Source organism: Lactuca serriola, chromosome 9 (assembly GCF_051521515.1).
Source record: "Lactuca serriola cultivar US96UC23 chromosome 9, Lser_US96UC23_V15, whole genome shotgun sequence".
NCBI classification, from domain to species: Eukaryota; Viridiplantae; Streptophyta; class Magnoliopsida; order Asterales; family Asteraceae; genus Lactuca; species Lactuca serriola.
The window spans coordinates 52,165,699-52,178,959 of record NC_136416.1 but is presented as its reverse complement, the minus strand read 5'-3'; the positions used below and the strand labels follow the sequence as shown (position 1 = coordinate 52,178,959).

General features: G+C 32.7%; 1 protein-coding gene across 1 annotated transcript; it reads right to left on the bottom strand.

Moving 5' to 3' along the window:
• Nucleotides 1-9,893: 9,893 nt before the first annotated feature.
• Nucleotides 9,894-12,932, bottom strand: LOC145073947 (O-fucosyltransferase 6-like). The gene is made up of 9 exons (XM_079020411.1): nt 12,552-12,932; nt 12,420-12,479; nt 12,219-12,312; nt 12,055-12,131; nt 11,879-11,967; nt 11,600-11,783; nt 11,235-11,519; nt 10,820-11,151; nt 9,894-10,567 (listed from the first exon to the last, which is right to left on the bottom strand). Exons 1-9 carry the CDS (start codon nt 12,711-12,713, stop codon nt 10,171-10,173), a joined length of 1,680 nt encoding a protein of 559 aa, XP_078876537.1. The 5' UTR covers nt 12,714-12,932; the 3' UTR covers nt 9,894-10,170.
• Between the last annotated feature and the right edge of the window lie 329 nt (nt 12,933-13,261).

The window sequence follows — 13,261 nt, the reverse complement described above, 5'->3', positions numbered from 1 at the left end:
GTTGTTCATCCACATTATAACCTAGCCCTATATATATATATATATATATATATATATATATATATATATATATATATATATATATATATATATATATATATATATATTAAATTTAACTGATTCATAATTTAAGGTCTCTGTCTTGTCGTCTACTAATCCTCGCTTAGACCAACTTATCTCTAGTCGTCAGTCGACCGATTTAGTACCGTCAAATGATATTTACAATTTTAATTAAATTATAAATAAGTATATGAATAATTGTATTAAACTGTGAATAATATAAAATATAATCTTAGTTGAAGCATGAAAAATGACAATTTTATCATTTTTTACCAAAAAAAGTTATAAGGAAATAGACTTATTAAGGTAATTAACTTTTCGATTTGTTCACATCTGGGTAACTATTTTTTTGTATATATCTAGGTAACAAACTTTTTTGGAAGTGTTCACATATAACCATTATGACCGACTATAGTAGGTTACATCCGGTCATAACCGATCATAATGGATATATGAGAACACTTCTGAAAAGTTCGTTACCTAGATGTGTACAAAAAAAGATAGTTACCTTAATAAGTCTATTTTCCAAAGTTATAAATAAATGACTTTATCCATTTGATCATAGGGAAAATGACACATTAGCCCTACTATGTATTTCACATTTACTCATTTTTTCCCTTAAGTTATTTTCAAGCATTTTGAGGGAACAAACTTTGAAATGAGTTGTCTTTTTAGTCCCTCTAACCTATATTAGCAAGTTTCATGTGCCACTTAATCATTTTTCATTTAAAAGTCAAAATAGTGAAAACTTAAAATTCAAAATTATGACTATTTTGACTTTTCATATAATCTTTCGTCTAAATGTTGCTACGTTTTGCCCTTATTTATGTACGCTTCTTACATTCTTCCAGGTTTTGGATTCCTCTAAAATTGATTAGAATCTAAAGGCAAAGCTACCTAACTGTATTTCTCGATTTCGGGTACTAAGGTCCGATTTAGGGGATTAGGGTTAATTCTTAGCAACTACGCCACCGAAAACACAACCTGTCAGCGGGCCAAAGACATAGCAGGTGTATGTATTCCAAATTTGTTGCTCCGCTCACTTGGGTGCTCTTTCCCACTAACAATACTTTGAATGGATGTCTTGCTCTTGTCGATCACTTCACTTACTCTGGAAGCGAGGAGTGACCTTTGTCAGTAACAGGTTTGGGACCTCTATAACTTCACTGTGAAAATTGACTTCAGCGGTGCTCCATGGAGTAATTGTGAACCACTATACCAACGTCCTGATTCCATCACTCTAGGTGTTGATCCTTGGTGTCTGCTTTATATAGAATTGGGTATTCCGACGATGTGTCATTGTTTCTGACATAGTTATCAGTGGAAGCTAAAGATTTCTTGAATAAGTGTTTGCGAACACTTGTTGAAAAGAGACGGACAACAAACCAACTTCTTCAACACCCATTTGTTGATTCGATTTCTGATTTCCAAAAGATTGAAATTTTTTCAAAGAATTCTCCAAGTAGCATCTTGGATCAAGGATTTTGGGACTGTTTTGAAGCGTTAGAGGTTTCACCACTGATGCCCCGGTTGATAAACTTCTCCCTCGAGTCTCTGGTGGTTAGGATAAGACAGTTTGGGTTGAAGAAGATGAAGAACAACACTGAGTCTTTGGAATTTTTTGACTTTTCAAAGTCAATGATAAGGAAAATGGGTCAAATGGCAAAGGGGTAACCGGGTTACCCCTTCATTTTTTCAAAAATGACCAAATTGACCGGACAAAAAATAGTTTGTTTCCTTAAAAAGCATGAAAAAAACTTTAAGGACTAAAAGAGTAAGGGGCTGTTTGGCAGTATCTTAATTTTTAAGATCTGAATTTCTAAGAGGGTCTGAATTTTTAAGATCTGAATTTTAACATGTTGTTTGGTTGGAACCTCTGAATTATTGTGCTGAATTATAAAAATGACCATTTTACCCTTTTGTCTTAATCTTTACTGAATAATTATAAAAAACATACAAAATCAAAGTTAGCATAAATCAAAATTTATCTTCAACAATTTATAATGATTTTTTGACATATATTTACAAAAATAACATCATTTTTTATATCCCAAGGATTTAAAAGTTAAAAAATATCATATTTGACATTGAATGCTGAAACATAAATGACAACGAACTTCCAACTGAACTATTGATTATTGATTTGTACTCCTTTCCTTCTCCATCATTACATCAAACATGATAGCCTTTAAAAAAATTTCTTTCAAACATTTCAACCTGTAAAATCCAAATTCAATAAGGAAACAAATAAGCTCAATAGCAAGTTATATAATCATTAACTTAAAGTTGAATGAATGATCTTTACATTTGTAGGTTTGGGTTGAAATTCAAGCTATTCCAAAAATCACTTTAAACATATATATAGAAATTGCATACCAAATCCATCACAACTTTTCAAAGTATGTTGCTAGAATCGAATAAATTGTCAAAAACTCCAATTGTACAGCTACTTTCAATTCACACACAGTTCATGTATAATTGTTAGATAATGATGCACCATCAATTATATATCAACATATATTTCAAACTCGATTTTTCAAAGTTTCAGAGTTCAAATATACAGTTTCATTCACCAAACATATGTATCTATGTGGTCTATTTCAGATTCACCAAACAATTGGTTGTTTTATCATCTTCTATATTAAGATTTCAATCAATGTTCATATTTTGTAGAACCTTGATACTATTAATTAGAACCTCAATACAGACAATTTTAGATGAAAGTCTGGAAACAAATACATGTATTATATGAAGATCCAATACAAGATCGGGCATGAAATACAAAGAAAATCAAAATCAAGGACTGATAATCGAGTTCTAGGGCAAAAAAAATCCATGTATTTCTATGAATCGGTTTTTAGGGGAAAAAAAGAACAAGCCATGAAAAAAAAACTTACCTACAACAGGAGGTTGTCGTTGTTGCGGTGCTAGCGGAAGCTGGCGGAGGCAGCGCAACGTCTGGGGGCGAAGTCAATTCCGGAGGGACGGTGCAGACGACTGTAGATAGGAGAGGATCCGGTCTTGAACTAATACCGGAACTTGAAGATTTCCGGCGAGGAACATAACTCAAACCACCATGACCAGAGGGACCTGAGGCGGAGAGGTAAGAGAAGAGGTGGGATGAAGGAGAAGGGGCAATCTTGTTGGAGCCAAGCATTTGAAGTCGTGGTGGGAGTCGATTTCAAGGAGGTCAACGACGGGGAGGTGATTGGCGCTCGACATGGTCAGAGGTAGGAGGAGAGTCGGAGACGGAAAAGATGATCTGAAGGGGGTGTGTTGTTTTGGAGGCGGGCATATCAGCAACGCTGTGGGTAAAAGAGAGAAGGGCGCGTGTTTTTTTTATTTTTCAGATGCAATCCCAAGTCTGAAAGTTTAAGAGGCTTTAATTCATAGCCTACCAAACACTCTTAATATGAATAATTAAGAGGTTGTCTCTTAATTTGTCAATTAAGAGGCTACCAAACAACCCCTAAAATCGAAATACATAGTAGGGCTGTTGCGTCATTTTCTTTAATCATATCCTTTATATAAATAGTCTCTGCTCATAGTTTAATAACGGTGAATGACTTTTATAATTTCTAACATGTAAAAGTTACTATTGCACTTCCGGTATATATTATAAAAACTTTTAGAAAATAATAATTAATTAAGAAAATTGCAAGCATTTCATCTTTTTAACCAAAAGAACATTAGTATGTTGGATTGTGTTGTAGGTTGTGGATAAGTTTGAGGTCAGCTTCGGTCTCTTTTTGGAGTCAAAAGCACCCACAAGATCTCACACGATTGTAACCTTCATTTTCATGTTTCAAATTTGAGGATTCAAAACGTTTGAACCCCACCCGTGACCCCCACCCAATACAAGTTCAAGGGAGAATCTCGGGCTAAGAATTAGATACATTCTGATATAACTTTTTTTTTTTTTAGTAATGAATGTTTATAATAAAACCATGGTTGTCAAAATCGCGATCCTGATCGTAGGATCGTACGATCCTACGATCCTAGGTATGAAAAACGATCCGGATCGTAAAAGGATCGTATTTAGGATAGGATCGCAGGTAGGATCGTAAGATCGTAGGTAGGATCGTAGGATCGAGATCCGATCCGATCCTACCTTCCTTTATTTTTTATTTTTTATTTTTTGCAAATGAAATTTTTTTACCACTTTATGTCTTTTACCCTTTATCAATTTATCATTTATCATTTATATTCTGACTTATGACTAATATTTTAAAGTTTTTATAACTTTTGAACAAAAAATTGATTGTTTGAAATATTTTTTATGATTAAAAATTATAAATTAAAATTCTATTTTATTTTGTGGGATCTTAGGATCTCGATTCCGATCTTGCAAACCCAAAAACGATCCTATATAGGATCCCGATCTTGACAACCTTGAATAAAACTATCAAATTTATTTTATGTTTTTAACTTATTTCAATAGAAAAAAAAACTGTCAAATTTATTTTACCCATTAACGTTCATTGCTTCATTTGATCCACAATACTTATATAATTTTTTTTCGCCGTTCTAAAAAAAGACGGATAAGGTAGTGACATATACTCCCACATGTCACTCAACAAATCGACATGGCACTGTTGGTTGTATGTTACGCCACGTATTAAGCTATAAGAAAAAAAATGTATACCCCATTTTAAATATACCTTTTATCCATTAAACATTCATTTGGCACAATGTCTTATTTTTTGAAAAATAAATATTTGAAATAACTAAACAGGGAATATACATCAGAATAACAACAAATATCGATGGATAGAGTGCTGGCGTAGGATCTTACGTGTCACCCAGCAAATTGACATGGCATTATTGGTTGTATGTAGTGCCACGTGCCAATATAGTCGAACTGACGAACCGTTGTGAGTAAATATGAACTTAGAATAGATTTGAATTTATATCTATAAAAACTCAATCAAAAAAAATTTAAAAATTTTCATCATCGAGGTCTGTTTTTGAATAAATTCATCATGTTATGTTTTTGTATAAATTTTGTCTTGCATAAGAACCTTTTCCTTTTTGAGCTCGATTCTTGAATCAAGCTTGAGCACATATTAAAATTATTTATTGAACCATCGAGTTTCAACATAAAAATAAAACATGTCAAATTAATAAATAAATAAAAAGTGTTTAAAAACAGACAAAATTGTTTAAAAACACAACAATTATAACTTGCAATTACTTATTTTTAATTAATTAAATATATATTTTTTATAGAATTTTAAAAAAGTTCGTAAGCTTGTTGAAATGCTAATTTGAGAAGTTTTTATTAACAAGCTAGTTTATGAAGGATTTTTTGATTTTATAAACATTAACAACCAAAAAAACTCGAAAATAAACTGATTTATAAACTTTGTATATATGCCATTGATGTTCCACTTCTTAAACCAGTTGCCTCTGCATAACACTAACAAGTGACATGACATCCATTTAGACTTTCTACTCCTTGGTTCTGGCCCCGAACCATTAATACGAGGCTTTGGAACACTTCGGACTGCTATAATACTGAACCTACTTCTCCATGAGTCCACATCTCAATATTCAATATCACCATCTTTTGATTAACAACACTGTAATCAAACATATCCATTGTCTTCATCTTCAATTCTAGACACTCGAAAAAGACAACTTGAATCTAAAATCTAAGACCACTCACACGAACTTGCGAATGGTCTTATAAATCCATTACAAATGGTTCTGTCATCCACGATATTTCAATATTTGAAAAGGTTTTTGCAATGCTAACTAAGCACATACCAGTTAATTAAACAAACTATAATATTCTATTACCTCATTATTTTATCTAATTATAATTTTTGTTAAATGTGATTTGAGTATTCATTGATCCAAATGGATATCGACTTGTCTGTGCTACGGGTGAACATTTTGACATCCGGATTGGACCTAGACCTCGTAAGTCTTGAAAGGTTCAGTCCAAGGTCCATCAATTTCTGCAAAACAGGTCTGATCCGGTTCAAATGCTCACTTTTACGTCAAAGAACCGGACCTGGTAAGTCCACCAATTTCTATAAATCCTCCGATCCGGTCCATTCTGGTCAAAATGTTCACCCATAGTCTGAGCAATGTAAAGAAACTTGTGGCATCTATGTAGTTGGTAGTAGCGAGGTTATGTTATGGGAAGGTGGGTCCCTTGACCCACTTAAAATTAAAAAGTTTATAACAAGTTATACACACAAAAAAACATTTATAAACTACCTTAAATATTTTGAAGAACCTATCTTAATGTGTTTGATAAAAAAAAATGAAGAAAAAAGAATATAGACTATAGACGATGGAATGTGTATCATAGGTTGGAGTAAGGAGTCTCATATATTGATCTACAAGAAAAAAAAGATTAAAGAGTTTTCTATTATAAATAGACGTTTCATTTTTCACATTCATACAACATGTTGGTGTATTGTTTTACAAATTGTATTTAAGTGTAATGGGTTGACTTGTTGACCAAATCATTTTTGATGAATATTAAACAAGTAAGGAAGTTGCGGAGTACCACCTATTTGAGTTTGTTCAAGATTTAAAGTACACTGTTATTTAGAGGCGGAACTCCTGAACGAACGGGGGTCTGGGGGCAACGTCCCTGGGAGTGGGGTCCAAGGAGCAGAGCCCCTGGTTGGTTTTTTTAGAATTGATCCAATTTTTTACCCTATCAAAATACCCGTTTTAACAGTTTTGATGGTTTGTGACAGTTTGAAATTGTCCTGTGATAGTTTTCAGACATAGATCAAAAACCAGTTTTTTAAATTTTTTGGTCATAATCTGGTACTCACGAAAAACATACTCTCTCAAGACTTTGATTTGAAAGTGATATTCACGATTCTCAGATTTCCAAGTGACATTAAAACCAAATTTCTAACACAAAATTAGCTTGTTGATATTGCGGTTTATGTAATGTTATCATATTAATAAACTTTTTCACGTCACGCGGTTTGAACACGCCCTATTCCTATATCCCCAACACCCATAGAGTAGTAAAGATAAGAACCTCTAAACAATTCTTTTTCGTAGCCGGTAATTACACATTATCCACCCAACCCACTCTTGAATGGAAGCTGAGACATGAAAACCCAACCTTCCAACTTTCGACCAAATGTCCAGTAAGCATGAAAACAAAACATGAGCCAACATTTCCACGCCAATACCACAAACCAAACAGAAGATGGAGTCAAGCTCAACCCCTCTTTTAGACAAATTAAGTCTTGTAAACGAAGATATTGATCTTTCTGACATCATTCTATTCCATATTGTACCAAGATTACCACGCAACAAACGTAAATAGGCTTCATTGTATCACTCGTGGCAAAATGTATAAAGTAATTAATGATGTTTCAATAGGTACTATTTTTTTAAGAGTGTTTATATTACATTACAAAAAAAATGAGTGAACACAACTAAAATACAAATAGGGGATATTGATATTCTTGTTTTTATTTGCCTAACCTGTAAATTGTAACTGCTTCATAGTAGAATTCGTCTATTCTTTTCATCATGATGCTTTTCTCTAAAATGTAAGTCCATCACTTAATTTGCACAGATTTTGAAAGTTTGGTTTATATGTATCGTAAAATTAGTATTGATTATATATTCTTTAATATTATTATATTACTTATTTTTTTACATTGTTTATTGGGAAATTGAGTAATTTAACCATTTTCTGTAGGTTTTTTTTTTTAAAAAAAAAAAACAAGCAGTTTTTTTTTAAATGACCATTCAGTCAAGAATGTACGTTTTGGACCTAAATTCCGAAATGGATAAATGGGCAAAATGGTCCAACGAGTAATATGGTCCCTTTATATATAACATGATGAAGCTCATGTGTCAAACACATTGTTTAAACTTCATTTTGTACTCTATACCCCTTGGACTACAACATTTTCAAATAGTTTATTCTTCTAGCCATGAAGAGATTCCATTTTTATGGGTATATGTTGATTCTTTGTATGATTCTATGTTATTATTTGAGATTATATGCTAAAAATATGATTTTTATTTTATGAATTGATTACTTATCTATAAGTCGTTTTCCTTTGAATTTTAGTTTTTTAGACTTTTGTATGAATATATGTGGGTATTGTGTACTAGGACAACTAAAAAAAATTGCTTTTGAATATGTTTGGAACAAGTCTAGAATACTTGAACTAATGTTGAATGTGTAGAACATTGCCAAAATAAATAGAACATTTTGCAGATGTCTATATTGTTATGCATAATTTCTTTCTGAGTAATATATTAGAATTGTTAAATTGATAAATTGATAAAAATATATAATAAAAATGATTAATATTTACAAAAAAAATGTAGCTATAAATTTTATAAATATATTTATGTATAAAAATGATTATTAACTTATCATATTAACTATACAATTAAGAAAATTTGTATCAATTAAATTAAATATAATCATGTTTGTGTTAATATATTAATGAATATTTATTGATTGTAATAATTAGAAAAAAATTAATAATCAAGCCAAAAAAAACTAATGAATTTTTGTTTAATAATCAAAAATTAGTCATTAGCCAAAAATAGACATCCAAACAGTAAACGAGAGTATGTTACCTATGGTTTGGATAGAATTGGACGGAAGTAAGCTACGATTTAGGCTATGGTTTTGTAGTCTATCTACAGTATAGGGGTCCATTAGCTCATAATATATAAAGTTTAAAAAAATTAATTTAGGTCGTTTCCGGTGATAGAAGCTAGCTAAACTCTCTCCATTGGTGGCTCCGAACAACAATCATGTTTTTCCGATAAACCTTATTTTTTATTTGCTTTCTATGGTTTACCTTGAAACCTAATAGTATTTGGTATAGATTTTTGCCAAAAAAAAAGAATAAGAAAAACATAGATGTGTTATGTCACCTACGGTGTACAACTTGTTGATATACAAAATATGCATTAACAATTTGTACAGTAGATAACATACCCCATCTACGGTTTTGGTAGTTTTATTTGTTGTCTTTTTTTTTTTTTTTTTTTTTCGTTTTTTTTAGTTTGTAAAATGTATAGTGATATCTTTTTATTATGTGGTAACGTATTTAGTGATTATTTATTTCTTGGCATGTGGACAAACAGTTAATAACTAGTGTTTTGGTTAAAGCTCGTGTCATGAAATAGTGGAGGTGCTTAAACTATTAGACAAAGAACGTCCTGAGTTATTTGTGACAACTAGCTTTCGCTATTGGTTGGACGTACCGATGCAGACGGTGATCCGTTACTCATTCATGGACTGTTACATAAGGCAAAGTGACGGGCCCAAATTTGCACATGAAGAAGCTTGAAATATTTTGAAATATATTCCGTATTTCTAACAAGCTTTAAAACAACCATATAAGTATCTCTGTATTTTTATTAGTTTGTGTTTTTTGTATTTGTCTATTTGTTTAACGTTTGTAATATTTATCTAGTAATTTAAATTTGGATGTTGTCAAAACCAATATGAAATAGTAGTCAACTTCAACCAAACCGTGGTCATCACAAAGAAAAAGAAAAACTATTGCTTTGGTGCCTCGGCTACTGTTTTGTTCATAACCAACTGTTCTTAAAAAATCTAAACTGGACCCGATTTTAGAGCATACCTCAAAACCGTAGCTCAATGCCCAAACCACAAGCGTGTAAGCCTCACATAACGGTTTGGTTGTTTATTTTGGATAATGGCAAATTTTTGGCTATTAAATGAAAAGTTATTTTGGCTCTCTAATAATCATGATATTTGCTAATAAGTACGAAGTAGTTATTAACATATGGTTGTTGTGAGGGCTATTTTGGGTATAGTATTGATATCGCACTAGCCTTGGGTAAAATTACAGAAGCTTGCATGCATAGAATAATAATTAAAAGATTACTAACATTACACTCATGTGGATGTTCTAACAACAAACTTACAACTGCTTTCATAGCACACATATCGTATTCTCTCGTTACAAAAACTCGTCTGTACCTTAACTCAACAGAATGCACATCTACAAAATTTAGTCCCCAACTTAACAACTTTGAATCTAGAATATGTACTTTAATCCCAATTTTCGGGTGATTTCATTCTCTTTGAATGCCCTTGTTTTTGCCATTGTGTAGGATTATTCAATCTGAAAGCAACTCTTCCAATTCATTTTCTTCATACACCAAAGGAACATCATCAACATTTGTCTCATTAAACAGATACCGAAGATTAGATACAATACCATCTTCTTCTTCTTCTTCTTCCTCCTCCTCTTCTTGATCATCATCATCATCATCAATATACTTATTATTACCAACAAGTTTCACTTTAGCATCTGGTTTTTCACATATACAAGACTTTGGATTCTCATGAAATTCCCCACTCCCCGGCCTCTCATTCGGCTCCCCCATAAATCCCACTTGATGCACCCGCACTCTTGACGAAAACTCTTGCCACGTCAGCTTTTCCCTCTCCAAAAACAACCGAGCCAATTTCTTCGCGTTTGGACGTATTGTCACTTTATGTCCAAAATATCTCCTGTCACTCACAGAACAAAACGTATTTTATTTTTCCCATAAACCCATGTTTTTGTTGTTAGCCTAATAAAATTTTGGGATTTATTTTGTATTGGGTTTTATGTTGAGAAACCCTAATTAACTAGTCTATATATTATGTCTTTTCCTTTCATTGTATATTGTCCTCATTTGATAATAATATAAAACCCTAGCTGTTTTGTATCTTGTTAGTTTACATTTGTTACAATTGTTGTTGGTAATAAAAAAAAAGTACCTTCGTCCAGACAATATTTTGGCCATGTTACCGTTATTGTTTGTGACAAAAACATCGCTTTCATCACACACGATAAAATCCAATGCAGCCATACGAGAAGAGAACAGTGAAAACGGTAGAAGTTCTTGTTTCGTGGCTATGGTGTCTTTCGAATGAATGTTTGGAAAAAGCGCCTTTAATGGAGCCAACGTGTGGGCCCCACCGTATACTTCACCTGACGCCACGTAGATATGAACATTTTTATCGTATCCGAGTGCTCTTAACATCAACCCTACTTCTTCCGGCGTCAATGGGCATCTCCCTTGTCTCCTTTCTTTTTCCGGATCACTAATCTGTAAATATATTTTTTTTAAACATCATTTATCGAGACAACACTTTATCCAGATAGATAGTATAAAGAAAAAAGTACTATTACGTTTAAAGTTTTCCATCTCTTGCGGATTTTACCGAGTTCTTTTATTTCCTTCTCTCCTCCACCATAATAGCAACCCGAAAAAGCAAGCATATCGGGTTCAAATCTCAAGTGAAGAGCAACAAAATGTTTTCCCATATTCCTCATTCGGTTGACCAATGTTTGACCCATTTTGACTATGGGAGCTGTGAATTTTAAAGCATGGTAATTCACCCTGCATCTAAGCTTTTGAAAATCGGTTTCTAACTCGTTAGCAAGTCTGTAATCAAACTTACTTAGTTCAACAGCCTGTCAAAATATAATACATACTTTAAGTAAAGTTATCCTTGATTATAATTAACTGATTATTTGATAAACGTGGGACTTACACGTTTTTTTGAAAACAAAGGAAGCACATGAATATGATAGCATCTTTCATCACATTTTCTAGGTACACGTGTACTGTATGGAGACCATTTTTTGCCTCCCTTATGAGGAAGTTCCCGTATAATTTTCACATCTTTTGATAGATTTGATATAAACCAATCAACATCAAATATCTCAGAGAAAGTACTGTATAGAAAAAAGCGTTGTATATTTATATCAGCTACATTACATTACATGATACATCCAAGTTATATAGAAATGGATTTATTGGTGAAACTAACCTTGAATCTTTCCAGAAAGATTTCTTATCGAGTTTAGGAACAACAAGAGTAGCATTTAGAATACGTGCAGCAACAACAGCATCTGTAATCTGAGATTACAGGTAGAATTAATATAAATTAGTTTATGTAAATCGGATGAAATGAAGGAAGATATCAAGTTATCAAGTATGAGTTACCCCAGTTCTTTGTTGGTTTAAACCTCCACTGGTGTCAATCAGCAAGTATCGATTAGGGCGTGTTACTGATTGAGCTTCTGTAGTTAAAGCAAAGAAAACACACAAATTAATGAAAAGCATTACAAGAAGTAACTACCCTTTTGAGTTTTGAGGAAACCACTTACTTGGGAACTGACTGGTGGCATTACTGCATCCAAAATAGAATTTTGACATACTTGTGCTCCAAAGATTTCGGTCACTAATCATCTTGCTACTGGTCTAGATCGCAATAAAAGATGAAATGAATGATAATCGAATGAGCTAATTTGGATCCAATCAACCACATTACAAGCATTCGTATCCCAATATAAGCAATAAAACCTAACCGGAACTTCGAAGATTGGAGCAGCTTTAGGTGTATCATCGTCAATGGTATGATCATCGAACTGCGATCAAATAAAATCAGTTGATAAACTTTAAATGATGTGTTTCTAATAATTCAAAGAGAAAGAACTTACAGAGGTATGGTGTCCAAAGTGGTGAAAATGATCAGGGGAAGGGGCTAGAAAAGAGAGGAAACAATAGAGGAGGAGAATGGCGGCGGATATAGCAGAGATTGCCGGGATTAGGTGACGGAAACGGCTATATTTGGGGATGTGGCGCCGCCGGTGCCCATCCATGAGTAACAGTAGTCGCCTGGTCGGGGTGGCGTTGGAACGCAATTCCACTCGCTCTTTCTTTCTCTATAAGAGTTTAAGAGAGAGGGAGAGTAAATAAAGGTGGGAAACAAGATCTATGGAGGTTTAATCTCGACTTGCAGTGAGGTTTATTTGATGAAGATTGAATCTTTGTGTAAGAAATTCATATGGAAACGTTGGCAGCTTTTGGAATTGGGTCCAGCAAACACACGGGAAAAATAAGGGCTAGTTATTACCTTTTTAAAGCACCACCATGGTATTTTTTTTTTAATTATTATTAGGGATAATCACTTAAAAAGTAATGTATTTTTTAATTTTATAAATTTAATCACTGATTTTTATTTTTGTTTACATTTACCCCTTCAATTTGTTAAATTGTATACATTTAGTCCTTATGACCGGCTACTCCAGGTTAGCCGGTAAAAATGACTTAATAGGGTAATATATTTCTTACTTTGTACACATTTAGTCCTTAATATTTTTGTACACATTTAGTCCTTAGTATTTTTTTTTGTTGCAAAATAAGTTAT